The 20,210-nt window shown below is 42.1% G+C and overlaps 1 protein-coding gene across 3 annotated transcripts; it reads right to left on the bottom strand.

Moving 5' to 3' along the window:
• Window positions 1-416: 416 nt before the first annotated feature.
• Window positions 417-20,198, bottom strand: NUCKS1 (nuclear casein kinase and cyclin dependent kinase substrate 1). 3 transcript variants are annotated; one of them, XM_071768767.1, is made up of 9 exons: window positions 20,174-20,198; window positions 19,877-19,937; window positions 11,845-11,894; window positions 10,690-10,795; window positions 8,802-8,857; window positions 8,346-8,498; window positions 7,966-8,118; window positions 6,989-7,138; window positions 417-6,313 (listed from the first exon to the last, which is right to left on the bottom strand). In XM_071768767.1, exons 2-9 carry the CDS (start codon window positions 19,891-19,893, stop codon window positions 6,114-6,116), a joined length of 885 nt encoding a protein of 294 aa, XP_071624868.1. In that variant the 5' UTR covers window positions 19,894-19,937; window positions 20,174-20,198; the 3' UTR covers window positions 417-6,113. The 3 variants fall into 3 exon arrangements, with proteins under 3 accessions (XP_071624868.1, XP_071624870.1, XP_071624869.1); XM_071768769.1 differs by lacking the exon at window positions 20,174-20,198 and having other exon boundaries at window positions 19,877-20,162; XM_071768768.1 differs by lacking the exon at window positions 20,174-20,198 and having other exon boundaries at window positions 6,989-7,135; window positions 19,877-20,161.
• Window positions 20,199-20,210: the final 12 nt, after the last annotated feature.

Below are 20,210 nucleotides of genomic sequence, written 5' to 3'. Positions count from 1 at the left end.
CTTTCCCCCTCCCTCTCTCAGGAGCTGTGAAACCCAGGGTTGTGTTCCTTAGAACTGAATTAATAGAATTTATCTGCCCCTCAGACTAATTAATTGAATTTATCTGCCCCTCAGATTAATTAATTGAATTTATCTGCCCCTCAAATTAATTAATTGAATTTATCTGCCCCTCAAATTAATTAATTGAATTTATCTGCCCCCCAGCTCACAGGTAGCAACAGGAAGGTCGTACCTGCCAAACTCTGCTGGCCAAAACTTGACTCCTTGGAGGAAACACAAGCTCTGCAAAGGAAGTTAATTAATCCTCAAACTATCAGACCTGGTGAAAGATGGACATGTTTTTACATCTCACAGAATAAAAAGCATCCGATGGGAGAGTAATAACTTTGAAGAGCAGAAAGATTACACAAGTCATGTTCATGGGTTATAAAAGCCCTTTTATAAAGCCATTTTTAAAACAAAACCAAAAAGTTTACAAAAGAAAATAAAAGATACAGAAGAATGAGTTGCTTAATATATTCCAAAAAGGAGAAAAATAAAAGAGGGGACACAATTCCAACATGCTGAACAATAAAGGGTTCTTTTTCCTTGTGTTTTTTTTTAATACAAAATACAAGCAAAGGATACACATACTTAAAACAGAGCTCAGGAGCAGGTATGCAGTCCTGGGAACCCTTCAATAAAAGCAAAGCAGGGTTTTGTTATTTTCTTTTCTTTCTTTGCAGGTACATACAGAGACTGGAATATGTAAAATTAAGTAGCACAAAAGACCATCACACAATTCTACCAGTGAATGTTGCATCTATAATTCACGAACATGGTCAACAGTCATGTTCACTTCAACCCCTTAAAATAAAATAATTAAAAAAAAAAAAAAAAGTTGTTTTTTTATTTTAAATAAAGCGTTAATGTTACATTCAGACTTAACTCCTAGTACCATGTGGTAGGTCTCAGTATTGTCAAGGTATTGCAAGTCACCAACCCCATCGGGCCCATGGATGGTGCCCACGTCTCTGCCAGCAGCACTGGAACACTTTGCAGCTGCCCCTTTGTCTGCAATCCAGATTAAAAATAAAAAAAAAAAAAATTAAAATGGAGATGGGGAGGGAAACTGCAAAGAGCCTGATTTTTAGAAAAGCTCAACATACTCAAGACAAATATTCATTGTATACCAGAGAATGATGCCTTGCTGATAGCCCAAGGCCCTACCTGGAGTCTCCTCCTCTACCTTCAAAGTGATTAATTCAGGGTTTGCTGTGACATGATGTTCATGGTTTAACAAAAAAAAAAAAAAAAAAATTACGTAGCTCTTATTTACAAATTTTTTTTTTTGTAACAATTGCTTCTGCAGGGGGAAAAAAAAAAAGAAAAAAAGTAAACCTCACAAATCCTCAGAACACAAAGGGAATAAGATGGCAGACACTCCCATGCGCCCACTCACACCCGCGCACTCACACACCAGATACTTCAGGGGCTTTTACACACATTATTCTGGCTTAAGCTGATTTTTTTTTTTTTTTTTTTTTTTTTTTTGAGTTATTTCTCCATCCCACCCGCTACCCCTCCCAAAATATATATATAAAAAACCCTTGCCCCAATATACAAAGCATATGCACAATGGTGGTTTGCAGTCACACTGAGCATGCGCGGACCGATGGACCCACTCGAGTCACCCTGGCTGAAGGGGGCAGGCAGCCTGGAGTCACCTCCAGTAGTGGTTGAGACACAGCCTCAGCACATGGGGAGAACTTGGCTAAAATTAGGAATATTCCCGTTTTTACTAGAAAGAGTTCAATGAAGATATTCAGATGCCAATCCTGGCCTGAAGTGGGAAGGCTAAAACGAGAATAGGCTTTGATTTGGGGAGGTCTCCAGAGGACACTGTCGACTTTCAGAGCCCTGATATTCCTCTGAGGGCTTTAAAAAAAAACCCAAAAATTATCTTGGACAATAGGAATGGAATAGTTTCATGAGCAGAACTCGTATTTAAACCTCCCGAAACTGTAGGAAAATATTCAGAGTTGAGGGAATATTGTCAATTTGATTCTATCCATATAAAATATGTAATTTCCACGTAGAGATGTGACTCCCCCAAACCAACATATCCTGTATGCCAGCAACTATTTTGTGACAGTGTCCCTTAAAATATCCATCTGCTCACATTGTCATATCCTGCCTCCCCCAACAGATGAACATCCACTTCTCAACTATTAAAACTCACGGATCAGTTCGTAGTTTTTAAGAACCATGTGTTCAACAATATGATCTGTTATAAAAATAAACACTTCACAAACAAATTACATAAAGCAAAGCACCAGTTTCTACAGCTCAAAAGCTTCCAGCATGTTACAGTTTACTTCCCTCCCTCTGTTAGCCTGGGTGCCTCAGTGTCTATTGTACCTTTGTGACCATCACCAGTGGAGGGGAAGATTAAAAAGAAAAAAAAAAAAGAAAAAAGGAATTAAAAAGGAATTTGAGCAAATCTTCTGCCACAGCCCTGGTAGTCCATCACCTGCAGATGTAGCTGTGTGCTGGCAGAGGAGCTGAGCACACTCAGAACCACGACCTGGCACCCATGAGGTGCAGAAGTCACCCAAGGTGCTGCTGCTCTCCCCACCCATTTTGCTGCTTTCACCTTAACAAGAAAATCAGAAGCTTTGTGGCTGCCCCTTTCCCAAGTCTTGCCTCTCACCCACAATCCATTCTGAAACCCACTTAGCTTGGCATGTTTGCCATTCTCATGCTGATCAAACAAACTGAAGCAAATAACCTTTAGTATGAAATTCCAGCTGAAATAGCAAATTTGTAGAGATCAAGCCTTGTGGCCAGCTAAAGGCAGTGTTAGTGAACAGAACTGTGACACAACGTGGTGGTGAGGAGCCAGGAACAGAATGGATGAAAATATATAAAATGGAAGTTAGTTAGAAATACTATTTTAAGAGTAAGACCAGGGCAGGGCACTAGATTTAAATGAACTTTGGAATAAATGCATTTACCTCTCTGCAAAGCCTCCAAAACTACAGCTGTGTAACAGAAGAGTCTTTCCAAAGCCACCTTCTGTCAAGGGATTTTTCTGCTCCATGAAGAACTACTCATGCTCCTTGAGAAAAGGCATTTTTACAGCTTTCCTTCAAGAAATCAGAATGCTTTATACAAATGAATTAAAAAGGACATTTAAAAATGTTAAGTCTGTCTCTACTGAAAAATGTCATGTACTAAAAAAAAAAAAAAAAAAAAAAAACAAAAAACAACCCGAAACTAAATGTTTTAACCTTCACAATTTTCTTCTGTCTGTAAAAATGTAAACAGCTGTATTTCTAAGAGAGTAACCAAGAGACTGTTAGGGCTTAGTGTTTGCACAAATCAGCAAAACAGTAAGATATAGAAAAAGTTACAAAATCCCAGAAGTAGTACAGGATTTACATAGTGTTTGAGTTGTGACAAACTCAAGAAGCATCATGCAGCCTGTAACAGCCATGAGAGATGAACATATGAGAAAACAGAACAGTTTTGGAAGATAAAGGGCCAGAACTGCCAGGCATAAAATAACCCAGTCCAAAACCTGAACTGAGAACAACAGAAACATTATTTTTCACAACCTTAACTTCAGTTAACTGCGTTAGAAAAAAACCCAAAAATATATTTTAAATGGAATTTACAAAATACACCCTTCAGAAAAAATCTGGTCTAGTGGGTAGATAAAGAGCTGTTTGACCAGATCAGCTAGAGGTATTCTTGTACATATTCATACCAAAATAAACCCAAAGAATCCAGCAGACAAGAACAGCTGGAACCATAGTCTGGTCTGAAGGGGAACAGCTACGTGGGCCAGATATTCACAAGTGTATCCTACCCCCAAATCTAATCCAAATGTTTTTTAAAACTTGGCCATTTATTTTCCCAGATTACCCAAGGAGCACTGGACTAGGAGCGGAAGGAATGCAAAAAAGACATTGCTCTTCCAGAAATCTGGAAGGTGGGAAGAGGTGTGGGAGAGGGGATTACATTTGCTTCTTTTTCAAGACTGATACTTCACTCCAGCCTTAAGCTGTTCTGCAAAATTAAACCACTTTAAAACAAAAAAAAAATAAAAGATTTACAATGGAAACACCGATCATCTTTATTGTAATGGCAACAGTAGTTTCATTAGAGTAAAGAATGTTAGAGAACTTAATTTTTTTTTTTTTTTTTATAAGCCAAGGTAAAGTAATTTACCAGCCTCAATATAACCCATGGCTATGAATCACACAAGACAATCACTTGGCTGTTTTATGAATATTCTGTTCCACATTTTTGGCTCCACACTGCTCAGTATCTTCAGGCTCCCTGTGCCATTCAGCCAAGTGTCCTTCCTGGTCAGATGAGTGTGTCACATCTAAAAGCTCCCTAAAATCCAAACACAATGAAAAATCTGGTAGCACATGCACCAGAAATCCAACTTATTAGCTGCCTTATGTTACCTTCGAGAGGCTGGTTACAAAATGTGTAGTTCTGTGACAAAAAAAAAAAAAAAAAAAAAAAAAGATGCAAAGCTTGCCAGCTGTAAGATAACTGTGAGCAACGTACAGAAAGCACAAAGGGTTTAAAAAAAAAAAAGAGTGAAAAATGGCAGGTCCAGTTTTCAGTAATTCCACCAACAAACATGGCAGCAACCTCTGTGTTAGGGTTTGAAAACAAAGGTTTGTGTGTTTTATAATTGACTTTTAAAAAAAGGATATGGCTGCTTTGATAAAAACACATTAAAATGCCACCACACATATCTCAAGTGTCTTGCATTTAGAGGGACATCCTGCTTTTATTATAAAACTATAGCCCTGTTACACTGCTTCCAAATTCCACTTTCTCCCAGCTTCATCCTTTAAGACTGTTCCCTACTCAGCACTTCTCAGGCTCAGGGAGCAGAATGATGCCCAAGAGTTAGGAGCAGACACCTTGCTGTGGGAGCAAAGCCTCCCAGGGAGCAGAAGGGCAGAATGAAGAAATGGAAGTGGTATTGGGGTGACATTCCCTAGGGATGGGAGTCTGCTGCTGTCCCACTCTGTAGCTGGAGAGGCTGAGGACAGATGGAGGGAGAGAAGAGAAACACTTAGGCATGACTCATGGGATCTGAGACTGACCAGAGCATTACAGGAATCCTTTGCTTCACATTTAGAAAAGGACATCCCTCGCCCCAAAACCTAAAGGATTTAGTTTTACACTTTTTTTTTTTTTTTTTATCCCTTGGAAAAACTTCAAAGAAATTTTCCACACTACCAAATGGAAACCAGAGTTTTCCAAACTGCTTTCGATTTCTCTTCCCTATTCTGCCCATCCACAGCCAACCCTGGAAGGAATGCAGGAGCCAATGGGTATGAGAAGCTTGTTTGTCAAATACCTGAATGTGGACAGAATGATCTGCAGATTGCCTAAAGCAGAACACATTCTATCCAGCAAAGACAAAAGATCTGGCATCCTAATTGGAGGATCTTTTCTCAAGAAAAGACAATGGACCATCTACAAGTCTCTTGATTGCTTTCCATGAAAAACGTGCCTGAATCCAAGAAACACAGGTTTCCTCCCCAGGTTTCCTCTTCCCCAATTGGTACTCAACTAAATTTTTTCTGAGTGTGAACTTTTATCAACAAAAGTCCATTAAAGAATAAATTCAATTTTCCAGATATTCAAATACAGAATAATAGCTTTAAAGAACTCTTACCAGCACTGGGAAATCTACTCTACTTAATGATTTTTAAGCATGGTTTCCATGTATCAGTCTCAAACCTTATTGCTTCACAACTGCAGTATCCCTTGAAAAAAAAAATATATTTAAATGGTCTGTTAATTTGTCTCAAATGGCTTTCAGATTGGGTGGGGGAGGGAGAACGGAATGGCCAACAGAGAACATTGACTTCAAAATATTACAGTATAAGGGTTTCCTCTTATTAAAAAAAAGGATACACTGTATTAAACAGCTGAAAGTAAAGACAGCATTCAAAGCCCATGAGTCAAGCCACAGCCAAAACCGTGTTCTACCCCTAAGTATATTTTCTGTTCCTTTTTCCTTTTTTTCTTTTTTTTTTTTTTTTCTTTTTTTTCTTTTTTTTTTTTTAACCAAAGATTTCCTCAACTGCCACCTAATCTTCACCAGAGGGTGCTTCATCTTCAGATCCCTCATCCCCTGACTTCTCTGGTGGAGGGCTGGCTGATTTTTTCTTTTCTGGGGGACTTTCAGGCTCTTCATCCTCTTCTTTGGGGGATGGGGTCTTTTCTTTCGTTGTCTTGGAAGCTGTGGGGCGACCTGCCTTCCCTTTGCCTTTCACTGGGCTGGGGGTCACTGATAAAAGAAAGAGTTTATCCAAGTTATGATCAGCAACAAAGACCAAAACCTCCTGAAATGATCCAAACAGGAGTTACACTTCAGCACCTGATTTCATTTTACTTTGACCAAAAGCACACATGGTGGGTTTTGCACTTCCTACTAAGAAAGCTGAGCTGAAAGGTTGGCTAACAAACCTTAAAATTATTTAATTGCAAGTCCTGAGTAATTACTGGATATACCATACTAAAATAGCATAGATAGCTTCTTGTCAAATCAGCATATGTGTTGCTATTATGATTTTACTGGAGAAATACATTGAATTTTGCTTTGGTTCCAATTTCTCCACCTTCTGCCACCCTGAAAACACCACTGAGGCCACGAGCCCCAAACCAAACCACAAATTGTATTGTTTGGCTGTGATACCCAAAGTCAGACTGCAGCATTTCAATAGGGAAGATTTTGCAATCTTCACTGTGTTTGCCAACAAGACATAGATCCTAATTCAGTCTCTTCATTAAGTAATTAAAGCCTTATTATTTCACAGTGCTGCTTTAAATCATGGCAAGTTGCATGAATGAGCCCTTCAACACTGCATGTGAATGCCTACAGACTTCCACTGAGTCTTCTATAGCAGAAAAAGAAAATTTACCCTGAAAAGCAAACTGCAGAAGTTGTTCTGCATGGCCTCACCTGTAGCCTTTAGCCTGGGCTTTGGCATTTTCTTTTCTTTCCTCTCTGGCTTGGATTTCTTGGAGACCTTTTTGTTTTTCTTTTTTGAACTGCCATAGTCACTATCATCATCATCTTCCATGAGAAAGTCTTCATCACTTCCTGAATCTGCTGAAAGCACAAAGAAATTTCAGTTTTTTTTGAAAAATAGGGAAGAGCAGAGGTAAGAGTTGAGAGATTTGCCAGTTAAACTGCAGAGAGAGGAAAGTAGGACTCTGTGACCTTATGAGCTTCACCTATCTGCTGTGCAGAAGAAATCTGACAGAGCAGCAGCTTTATCCCCTGACAGGGATAAAGCAATTAGTATGATGAAACAGCCAAGAGTTTTGAGGTCCTCAAAATATGCTTCAACTCATTAATAAGTAGCCCATCTCAAAATAAGAGAGAATCTCTTTACAGAGAGAAGTGATCTTTTCAGTGGTACTCTTACTCCATGCTCAAATCATGTTTGTGCTCAATATTTCAGGAATTTGCTGAAGTTCATTACCAGCTGAACCCATCCCTTTTTATGAAACAAACTGTTATCCTTGGTTGGTCAAAGTAAAAAGTACTTTAAATCACCTGAAAGTAGCCCCAATGCAAGAAGCAGCAAGAAGCACTGAGAACCTCACAGTAATTCTTTAGGGCTACTTTTATTGACACGGGCACCTTGGCTGCAAACTTCAAAAAAGAAATTCTAGATGTGCAAAATACAAGCATGCTCTGTTGGACATATGCACAGCTATGGCAGAAGTCACTAAAAAGGACAACTTATGTCTTTACTGTCACAGGCAAAAACCAAACTGCTCCTTTTGCTGTCTGGCCAGATCCTTTGGCTCGCATCAGGTGCTCGACCCACATGACATTCATTTGAACTTTTTACAATTAATTTGAACTTTTTACAATTAATTTGAACTTTTTACAATTAATTTGAACTTTTTACAATGCCTTTTACTCACTCTCCTGGAACTGTGCCTCATCATCCTCTTGCTCTTCCTCCTCACTCCCCACATCATCCATAAGCATCTCTCGTTGTTTAGAGGCTGCTTTGGACGCCGCCTGTCGCTGCTGACGGACGTTTTTGTGATCTTCTTTCTCATCCTCACTGTCCTCTGCAGCAAAAATCACCAAGTTATAATAAAGATAGAGGACAGAGCCACCTAACTGTCTGGGAGCAGCGTGGGGACAAGACAAAGGTCAAGTCACTCATGAAGAAGGTCATCAGAACACTTGCTGTGAGGAGGACACGGTCACTTTCAACCCAAGAAGGAAGTTTCTGCAGTGCCCCAACAATCCTGAGCAATATTTTCACTGCAAACACAAGCAATCCCTTTCTCACCTGCAGGCCTTTTCCTGGATTTGGAGGCTGCTCTCTTATTTTTTTCTGGTTTAGCCTTTTTTCCTTTTTTGCTTTTTTGAGAGCTCTCATAGTCACTGTCAGCTTTGCCATCATCTGCTCCTAAGTCATCATCTTCACTGCCAAAATCTTCATCTAGGAAGGAAAAAGCATGGATATGAAGTCTCTTGGATCATCCTGAAACATGGACAACACCTACAGAGAAGTGCTGAACATACATGGATCTACCTGTGAAGACAAACTTTCTGGCAGCACGTTACACTAAAAAAAATGTTATCCCAAACCAAGGCTGGAACTAAGAGCAGTAGAAGCAGCACAGAGCTTAAGATAAGTGTATGAAAAAAAAAGTACATGTTCCTCTCCTCAGAACAATTTCCCATGTCAAATCCTGCTCCTGCAACTCTTAGAACCTGGTCTTTATATCATGTAACTAGTTACCTGCTGAGTGTGAATCATCTTTCTTAGTCTTCACATCTTTTTCTTCTGAATCCTCACTGAAAATGAGAGAAAGACAGGGTTTGCCTGCTGTTTTAACTTCAGTTTCACTCACAGCTGAATGGAACATACCCATCTCCAGAGAACAAACTGATCTCTAGGCTGGGAATCTGCACTTTTCCTGGACATTACCACACTATACTTCAGGATTACTCAGCTGTATATGTAGTTATCATGGACAGAAAGATAATGTTCCATCTCTGAATCACACACAAACCCACATGGAATCAAGTCAGCCAACCAGGAAATAAGGGGGTTGAGAGGAACCATTTGCTTCACTCTGAAACCTACCAATACTCCAGATATTTTCCAATTTACACCTAGACTTTTGTAGTTTTTATATGGTAATGCATGGCCGAGCCTATAAATGGCATCAAATTTTATTCTGAATATTTACAGTCATCACTTCTCTTGATGTTATTGTTGTCTTAGGACTCCTTCACTCTGCACACACTGCTGTACAGCACTGCACTGGCTTCTATTTGCTCTACCAGCTCCTAAACTATCTGAGCTCTGAGTTTCAACCCTTATCAGAGGGGATCCCTGTCAATGAGGTAATAATAATGTTCCATTCTTATCCATCATTTCCAATGCCTGGAGAGGGTTTTCCTTCCAGCAAGAACACACATTCCAGTCAGAGAGGAGTTTTAACCAAGCACATGGTGAATACTCTGCTGAGGGCCACTGATGTACAACATGTGCTTCAGGAATCACTGAACTGCAGAGCTTGCCAAGGTCAAGAAATACAAGAGATCAAATCTTTGGTACTTTCAAATTTGGCAGTTGGAGCTGACAGACAATATTTCCCAAGAACTCCAATTGTTTAAATAACTGGTCACCCTACAGCCCCTCAGCCCAATGATTTCAGTCTTACACAGACAACTGGATTTCAGTCACTAAAAGACATGAAATTGTTTTACATGCAATCCCTCTGCAATGTTTATGGCACACACAGAAATGTTCTTACACACTTAAAAATCCCCAAAGCTAACAGGACATCCAGGCCAACTATTTAGTTGCTTTGGGAGCTGCCTAGCCCAATTTCTTTATATGTCATATCCATTATATCTTGAGTTTCAGGTGATCCAGTCTCTCCTTCTCAGTTCACAACAGCAGGTGGACCTTGCAAATATTTCCAAGCACAAATTCAGCTTTCAACTTATGGAGCATGACTGAGGAAGCCTCTGAAGAATATCTACTGGTAAATGATCTATATTCAGCACAAAGAATAAAGAGACACCTTGGACTCCAAAAACACAAGCCAGGTGGAAGAATCTCCAGCCCTGAAGTTAGTGTCTGTCAGGAGAGCAGTCAATTTCACACTTTCACACTGCTGGAGCAGCTGGGTTATCAAAACACATTGTTTCTGACTTAAAAGAAAACAGGAAATGGGAAACAAAGAACCCCAACCCTAATAAATGGCCCCTACTCCTAACTGCCACTCTGCCCCAGTTAATCTTTAACCACAGGAATGCTCTGAACCTACTGAAAAGCCTGAGGAAAGTGAAATGCATCCTTCCACCAACTTACCTGGGGAACTGTACTAGTTGCCAGCTTTTTTTATTCAGACCATATTCCCTTCCATCCCAGCTATCTAATGGCAAGGTACTCCTGACAAGTACTTTACACATGATTTCTCTGTCTACTCAAATAAGACAAAACCACTTCAATGTCCAAGCTGGTTATGCAAGCTCTGTGATTAAGAGCTCCACATCTTCTACTGTAGACCCTGAATGCCACTTCAAATTGTTCCTCCTAGAAGATACTGCTCCCCACCCACATCCAGGATAAAGGTTTGGAGACAAGTTCATGACACAAGTGCTGCTTTTACCTGTCCTCCTGAGAATTCTTCCCAGATCTCCTCTTATTTTTAGCCTCCCGGGGAGAGGAACGGATTTTCTTGGATGGGGGACCTGAATCTCTTCCATATTCTTCATCTGGACGGGACAGTACAAAATGGTTTTGAATCAAACTCCTAGTTCCCAGCAAACTGACTTCCTCAGCTATAACTTAAACTGACCATTTCATGCACATCAAAAAGAAGTCCTTCAAAAAAAAAAAAGATCACAAAGCTTCAAACAAAACTTTATAGATGCAAAGTCCTGTCTTAAAAATAGTGATCTACCTTTTCTTCTGCAAAGAGCAGAATCAAAATGCTGCACACATTCAAGTCTGACACAGGAGTATTAGGAAACACATAAAAAAACCTCACAACAGGACACAGTAACAATTTTACAGCTAGCCAGAAACACAGTTGTTATGTAAATCTATTCAAAGTTAACATCCATACATTTTTCTACATACTTTTAACAGCAAATGCTTTATTTACTGTTCTATGAGAAAAAGTTCATCATACAGCAGTTTACAGAATCACTTTTTACAACTATTACTCGTGTTGTGTAAGGTATTGTGTAACAGGACTACAATTAAGAACTATGCAGATTTGTTTCCATTAATTACCAGTGCAGCTTCACTTAGTAAACAGTAGCAACATGTCTGTTTTCTAAGAACACAAAACATATTCCATACAGCTTGCAGAAATATTTCATTAATTCACAGAGAACATACAAAGAATTTTTTTTTTTAGATGCACTTCACAAACTAGTCTGACACTGGGATTAAGGAGAGTCTACTAAAATGAATTGAAAACATCTTTTTTCCGGAGAAAAAAAGTTGCATCAGGGAGATTCTGCCACAGAACATGACATAGAGCAAGGAAGAAGACAGTTGCTGCCAACAGCCTCAAGGCACTACAACAATACAAGCATTAAATAATAAGATTTCTATCACCATTGTTTGTTTAATACAAAACATACGAGAATCATTAGATTTTCAAATACTCATTAACAGTCCAGAGACTGTGAAGGCAGAAACTCCTTAGAATTTAAATTACTGATGTGACTAGAAGCAAAACAATTAATATGCAAAGCAATAAATGAACTGCTCTACCCCAAGATCATTATATTGTTAAGAAAAAGCCATTTACCAGCATCATCTGATTCCTGAAACTGGGAGTAATCGACCACCTTCCTGTTCCTGTTAAAAAGCAGGGGGGAAAAATTAGCAATTCCTTATCTCAGAGATAACAAAAGCTTTCTGCAAGTAAAGTACCATACCCTTACCCCCAGTATAGGACTTGTAGCCCAAAAGTATCCCAGGGAAATTCTCACAAAGAAGCCACCAATGCCTTTGAAATCAGAAATGAACACACAGTGTATTCCAGCATTTTCCTGAAGAGAACAATCCACTAATAATCCAGTAATAGACTGGATTATATCCTCAGAATTTTCAAGTGCTTTTTGAAAAGTAGCACTCTTATGGCTCCTGACTGCAGTGAGGAAGAGCCCTGTTAACCTGTGTAAGGGTTCTTTCATTATTTAAACTACACATCTCTCATTATCACAGCTCTCCTGCTGAAAGCACTCTGCAAACAGAGGCTGCAGCCCAAGAGTAAAGAACCCAGCAGCCTCGATTTTAAGCCCTCACACAGTGCCTCAAAGCTGGGATATTTCAGGTTGGGATTCCAGGTACACAAATATCATCAGGAAGCAGCTAAACATTCTGTAATGCCCTCTTCTGAATTTCTGCTTCTCCACCTCAACGTTATCATCTTTTCTCTTGGACTTTTCTCAAGATTTTTGGTTTCCCACGTGAACCCCATTTCTGAAGCTTTTTAAAAGTTTTCACCAGGGGCTTCTAAGGAGCTTTCTCAATTAGTTTATTTGATATTCTAACAAAATGGAAAAGAACTATTACAATGCTTAACAGTATCATCAGGCACAATGCTGAAAGGAGACAGACACTTCACCAAGATGTGGTTTTGGACAGCAGCATAAACCCACACTTTCTTAACCTCAGGAATACCTTCTCTGCTCTCTAACCCAAATGAAAGCAGCACAGGTAATGAGGTGTCATTAACACTGCAAATGCAACGGCCAATCCTAAATGAAATTAGTTAACTACACAAGCAGCTGTTACTGAAATAAAAGCACCACTTGCCAGCAAAATTAGGTCTGTTCCTCTAATTTACCAAGATGTAAGTAATTGGTGGCTATTTGCTTGGCACCTGCCTCAACTACTTTATTGACAAGGTTATAACAGCTGCTGAAGGGAGCCAAGACAGCTACACACCTGAATTATATGAGTTCTGCCTGATAACACCTCAAAAGACTCCAAACATCCATCTCTTATAGCTGACATGCACTGGGAAGAGGAAGCACAGCTGAAAAAGCCACCAAGATTTGGACACCCCTCCACACACACTTGTTACAATCCCTGGGACCAAGAGCCAAGGAGCAACTTGAGGTTTTTTTAGTAATCAACTAAAATCAACAACTGAACTCACTGTTACAGCTACAAGTCAGGCAAGCAGGAGGTGCAGTGACCTACCCAGCATCACAGGCTTGAGGATTGCTGCAAGGAGCAGCCAGGACAAGCTCCATCCAGCACCAGAACCACAACTCCCTTCCCCTCTCCATGGCTGGTGCATTTCATCCAGTTCTCATAAATGAGCAGCACTCTGTGATTAACACCAGGCACTGCTGATAAAACTCTGCAGTTAAAAGATACCCCAAAAAGCCACAGCTGCATTTGGGCTGCTGATCCATTTGAAATCAATTCTAAGTCCCCTTCCTGTACGAGGATCTCTCCTCATGGCTTACAGCAGCAGACTTCAAAAGCAGGAGGATAATTCTTGTATTTCAACCTTACACTCAAACCTCTTAAACACTTCAAAAAATAAAACACCTCAGCCCCTCAACAAAACCCAAAGGAAAGCAAGAGCAGTTGTTAGGATTTCTCCAGGCTGAATCCCATCCAAGCTTCAGTGTACACGTGAGTGGAACAAAGTACAAGAGCCACATGCTGCAGAGCCCTCCTCAGCTCCCTCCCATGCCCAGGATGGGAAAATACCAATTTAGCAATACAACTATTGGCAAGATTTTATGCTGTACCATCTGGGCCTCCAAATTCCTGTCCTGACAGGTAGTCTTCCTGAAAATTGCCTCCTGACCCATCTCACATGGGAAAACACTGATTTGATTCTGGTAAGCATCATAAGAACAATAAAGTACATAAATAAAATGTTTTATTTGGTCTAAATATCAGCTGTGAGGGTTTTTTCCTCCTCTAAAAACAGAAACAGGAGAAAAGTAGAACTGCCACATATAGTGTTCCAGCAGCTTTGTAAAAAAATTGGTTTCTGACATTGCTTATTTAACAAGATGGAAATTGCAGTAGTACCACCTCCTAGTAAGTTGGTCAGAGTTTCATCTCACTTATTTTAGTCAGACCTATATTAAATCAGGTACTAAAAATACAACACAGATAAAACATGAACAAAACCACTGTCCCTATGGAAAAGATCCTTCCTGTAAGCACTGTACCCTGTGTTTACAGCTAAGTAAATCCCACTAGGCTCATTACCTGGTCAACAGGAGTAGTGATACTTTTATACAAAAAAAATTAAAAAGACCACTATGTCAGAAGACAAAAAAGGGCCTGTTTGGGCCTTTATCTTGTTTTGCAGGGCAAGGAGGGAAGCCAGGACAGATATCTACACTGATATGACTGCAGGTAGAAATTTGCAAATCTTCCCAACAGAACCAGAGCAGCTCACAAGGGCAGAAACATCAAACAGTCCTCGAATCTCCCATTCTCCTCACTCCCCACTCATCATTCACCCCACTCAGATCAACTCATGTTTTTCTTGGGAACTGCAAACAGTGCTGATGTGCAATGCTCAATAACCACAGACTGCATCCTTTATTACAGCAAGGTGATAAAAACATTGTAGGCAATTCACTGGAGTTAAGGAGCAGAAAAAAAATATTGCTGGTTTTGTCAATGAAGAGTTTTATCTTTGCCAGGAGCAAAGACTGGATGTTCAGGCAAGGAATCAGACATAAAATAAAAATAAACTATTTGTTAAATAAATAAACTATTTGTTAAATAAATAAACTATTTGTTAAATAAATAAATAAACTATTTGTTAAATTAAATTAGACTGACCACCTCAAATGGATATTGTTCAGTCTGGTCTACAGTATGCACTGAAATGTTAAGATAACTTACTTGCTAACTCAGCTTAACATGTTAAGTGCATGTGAAAAGGAATAGGGGGAGGAAAGGTAAAGATAAAGGTCCTGACAGCATAAAATTTTAGTAACAGCTGTCAGTTCAGTATTTCTGGAATAAAGAGTAACTCATCTAGTGAGTCACCAACACGTTATTTCGGAAACACTTAGCAAAGAAATACTCCAGTAATTTAATTTAAAAATCAGAACAGTAATTCTTACCACCTCTATTCCATGCCTACCAACCTGAAATTCTGAAATTCTGAAAGGCAGCATTAACATTAACACTGAATGCCTGTACCACTGAACAAGGATTAAATAGTAACACCCCCTTCACAGCTAGGGAGGTCCCTAAGCCCTCAGCCTTTGGAACTGAACACACCTGAATACAAACTCTCAGTTAGAAAGCTTTTGTTTTGTTAAAAGGCAACCCTCAGATCCCCAGATAAGGCACAGCCCCACAGGCATGAAAAACCACAGGTAAAGTCCAAGTTTGAAGGCCAGGAGTCCTCCAAAAGCTACTAACTCATCTCCTCATGCACTGAAGAGGTCAAATGATCACCAGCAGAAGTACCAACCCATCCTCTCACACAATAAAATGAGTAACAGATTAAATGGTTACTGTAAAAATTTATTTTTTTTTTAACTAACCAATCTACCCATCAACCTCAGCACTTGTGGAATCTGGCCCGGCCCTCCCTGCCCTGGGGAGGTGGTGCTGCCTGGCACAGAGGGGTCAGTTTCACTTTCTGGTTCTCATCCCAGCTGGAAAAGCTGTCCCACTTGGAGGTCAACACACCAGCAATTAATATTGCCATTACCAGCACACTTTTGGTGTCTTTTTAATACAAAAGAGAGGAAAAAAAAAACCCAACAAACGACAGGAAATATTTTGTACAGGTATTTTTAAAGTTGTGCAAAACAGTGCTGGCTTGAGGCCCTAAATGAACAGACATTCACTTGCAATTATGCATCAGAAGTTGAAAGGTGGCAGCCTGGTGACAGTTATCTACCTAAAAGAGGTCACTATGGGGTCAGTCTATTTCAAACTTGGCACAACTGGACTCAGACAGGACTCACAGACTGGAGGGTCCCAATTACAGAGGTCAGTGTTTGGCTCTGGCCTTGGTGTAACTCCAAACGTCTGTAAGACCAGGCACTGCTCATGGTATCTGCAGAATTTTTAGGGATACACATGACTTGAAACTCCATAAAACAATTAAATGGTTTATGCAGCAACAGTTTAAGCAGCCTTGTGCCCATTCTCCATTTGAACCTAACAATTGAGAAGATTTTTAAATACCATATGAAATGTTTTGATGCACACAAGGGGAAAAAACAAACCCCAAAACACACACACACAGAAAAATAAATTCTGCAACCTGTGCTGTTCCTGGTGTTGATTTATTTTTATTGCACCTCTATCTTGCTTTCTGTCTGTCTTTACACTGAATGTTTTCAGAGCAAGGATTGTATCTTTCTACTGATCTGGGAAGTGTCTCTAGCTTATCTCTGGACACCACCACAGACATTACTCAAGTTAAATGCCAGTCTCCAAGGAAGTGTTGTTTTCCTGCTACCCCATGGAAGATTTCCAGAATCACAACATTTCTGTGTTACACTGTCCAGGTACAACACTGGCAACAAGACAAATTATATTTAATAGATGAACATATTTTTGCCTGCAAGGAAAATGTCAAAGGATCACCTGTGGTGCCAATGCAATACAGGGATTCAAGAGTTACTAATAAAGAAAAATTAAGAACTTAAGGCCCTGAAGCACCCAGATAGATCAATCTCTAACTGGCTTTAATCTTTAAAATTAACAAATAGAAATCCCCTGTGGTTTCCAAACTTGCCCACAGCATTTCATTTTGCAGGAGAGGAGGACCAGCAAGTGAAAGTGACCAGGGAGGCCAGGCAGAAGCAAGCTCCACCAAACCTCAAGTTAAAATTCTTACTTAAAACACATTAATTGATGCTGGATATAAAAACAGTGGCTCAAACCAGTTTATTTCATTGCTATTCAAGAACAGACAGGGACGTAATGCTGTAACCATCAGCTCCAAGTGATCTTTGCTCTTAAGAGTTAGCCACAGGATGTGGAGGGTCACTAACTATGGGTTCCTTTTTGCAGTTTTCCAGCACTGCTGCAGATGCCACCATTCCCCACCCAGGAGTTTAACTGTGTAGAATGTGCTTGGCTCCCAGTGTCAGGCTTGTAAATACCAGGACTCTATTACTACTGTTTAAATATTTTTAAGAACCTGAATTCAACAACCAGCCTGAATCTGAAGGCAGTCTTCTGCCAACAAGCAGAAACTGGGGATATATATTGGATTTTATGAAGTTCATTGTTTTAGGTGTGTACATATTCACTAGAAACGAGCAGACATAATAAAATTAATTCCAAGACCACTGAGAAGGGAGAAGCTTTTTCCAACACTCAATCTTAGCCTAATAAGGAACTTTTCAACAGACTTCCAGAGGACCAACAATAAGCTAAGAAATCCAGAAAAAAGACACAAACAATTTTAAAGGTTTTTGACTTAAATCTATTATTAGAGTTCTCCTGTTACTACCAAGTGCAGCAATGTACCAGCCAGGGAGTATTTACAAGGGCTATTAAATACACTGAGCAATGGATTGCCAGATCTATTCCTGCCACGTGCCAGAGGCTTTCTGCTGCTACCAATCTGCTGGACTTTGGCACCTGATTTTCCTGTAGGCCAGTGCCTCTCACTGGAGGGCAAGATGTCAGCTCTTTCACAACACTGCAGGATTTTCCCATTCTGGCCAAAATTCCACATGCAAAGAGAGACCACTGAAAACTCCTGCTGGCCCTCACCTTCCCATGGAACCCTACCCACAGCACCACCAACAATCAGGCTTCTTTTAGCACCTCAAACCAAAAACCCCTCACCACCACCAGTAATATTATTATTTTATCATAACACTAAATCAAAAATAACATTATTATTTTTCATTATTTTTAAGAAATGGTTACTTACAAAGTTACTTAATACCTGAGCAGCTCTACTTTCAAAGACACAACACTTTTCTTACCTGCAGCAAGACTCCAGACCTGGTGAGCAAATCACCAGCAGAACACAGGCTCAAGTGTCACTCTGAGCAGCAAATCACATCCCCACTGTCCCTCAGAACTGTCACCATCAGACCATGAATCCATCTAGTCCAACAGCCTGCCTTAAAAAAGGAGGATGCTTTGGGTATACCCAACCCTGTTATTCCACCTTCTGGACTCGAGACCATTCCCTACCACTGGAACTGTGACCTTTATTTCCCCTCACCTCTCCATACAATACTGGACAGAAAAAGCCCTACAAAACCCCAACTAGTTCACTAATCACTGTGCCAAACCTCCCTAGTTAGTCAAGCAAACCTAGTTTCTGTTTATTTTTTGAACTCTAGCATATTAAAGGTATTACTTACACACTAAGGCTATCACCTATAAATGGGTATTTTCAAGCCACACTTATTTTCATATTTATTAGTCCAAAAGATCCAAAACACCTCGGATCCACACCCCCAGACAATATGATATGGCAATAAATGTATGCCCAGTTACTTAAGATATCTGGAGAGGCAAAAATTTCCAGAGCATTCAAACAACACCTTATGAAACCTCTCACCTTTCCTACAAAGATAATCTGAATTAAAACTTGACTCCCCGACTACTTTCCAGAGAAAAGTAAAACTGAACCAACACACTCAGCCAACTTTCAGCTACACGGCAGCTCCTCCGTGCTGGGGCTGTCAAAGACACCACGATTCACCCCCTGCAACTCCAGCTCCAAGTCCAACTTAAGACACGACCACCACGGACCTACCTCCCTTGCAGCTGGGAGAACTCAGCCCTTTCAGCTCAACGACCGACGCCTTCCTCCTCCTCCTCCCCACGACCTCAAACCAGCCCCCTCGGGAGGGTGTGGGGGGGGAAACACCAGAAGGAAACCGACCCGAGGAGAGCAGCCAGCTACGGCCGGGAGGAACAGGGCGTGTGTTCAATGCTGCTCCCAGCAGAGGGGGCGGCTCCTCCCAACTCCTCCCCTAAACGTGGTTTAACTTGCCTGCACAGCCCCTCTCCTCCAGACCCTCTCTGGTCACGGCGTATTGCATGTGCGTGTCCCCTCCCCCAGCCAGCGTGGTCTCTTCGTCCCCGTCCCCCCCCCTCCTTTCCCCCTGCTCCGGGAAGGGGGTGCGGGGGGAGCTGCGACAGAGGCCCCGCTGCCCGACACCGCCTCTCGCTCTCCCGCCCGCTCCGCACGAAGTGGGTCACGGTGGATGGCAAAGATTTCACTTTTCCCGTTACAAAATGTGGGTCGCTCGCACGCAGCCTCTCCCAAGGCCTCCTCTGCACCCCCCACCCCCCTTCCCCGGAACGGCCAACGGCGCTGCCGCCGCCTCCCCGCTCCCCACGGGGGCCACGCACATCCCCCCGCAGCCAGGTCAGCAGGCAGCCGCGGAAAAAAAAATAAAAATATATATATATATAAAAAAAAGTTGGAAGGAAAAAATGAAAAAAAAAATAACGGGGGGAGGCGGGGGGGAGAATGCAGGAGAACACGGCCCATGCTGCATCCGCACGGCCTCCCTGCCTCCCCGCCGCGCACGCCCGCCTCTCCCCGGGCCCCGCCGCCGCCGCCCCTCGCCTTGCGGGAGCCCCACCGCACTCCTGCACCCCCCTTCCCGCCCCGCGGCCACTCGGGAGGGCCCGGGCCCCCTCGCCCGGGGCTGCCCCTGCCCCGAGCACGGGCTGCGGCGAGGCCTGCAGCGGGGAGGGCCGGAGGGCCTACGGCGCCGGGGGCCGGGCCCGGGAGGAGGGAGGGAAGGAAGGAGGGAGGGAGGGAAGGAGGCAGCGCTGGCGCCGCGGGTGGGAGGAGAGGCGGGAGCGGGGCCTTCCGCGCTCCGCCAAGGACTCACCTGACAGGCCTGGACATTTTCCCCGGCGGTTCGGGCCCGGCCCGGGGGACGCCGCCCAGCGCTGAGGGGAAGGAGAAAAAAAACGGTCGCTCGGTGCGGGCTCGGCGTCGCCCGTCCCTTCCCCGGAGCGAGCGGGAGCCCTGGGCCCAGCGCCTCGGGCCGCGCCTCCGGAGCCGCCTCTTTCCCCCTTCAGGCGCCTCCGCCGCCGGCCCGAGCCCCGCCGCGGGAGACAGCCGCTCCTCAGCCTGGGCCGTGCGGCCCCCCCGCCCGCGGTCACCGCTCCGCCGCCGCGGTTACCGCCGCTCGCCGATCCCCCCCGCAAAATGGTCGCGTT

The sequence above is a fragment of the Heliangelus exortis genome, chromosome 25 (genome assembly GCF_036169615.1).
Source record: "Heliangelus exortis chromosome 25, bHelExo1.hap1, whole genome shotgun sequence".
NCBI lineage: Eukaryota > Metazoa > Chordata > Aves > Apodiformes > Trochilidae > Heliangelus > Heliangelus exortis.
Note: the sequence above shows the minus strand (reverse complement) of the source record. Positions and strands in the feature narration are given on the sequence as shown.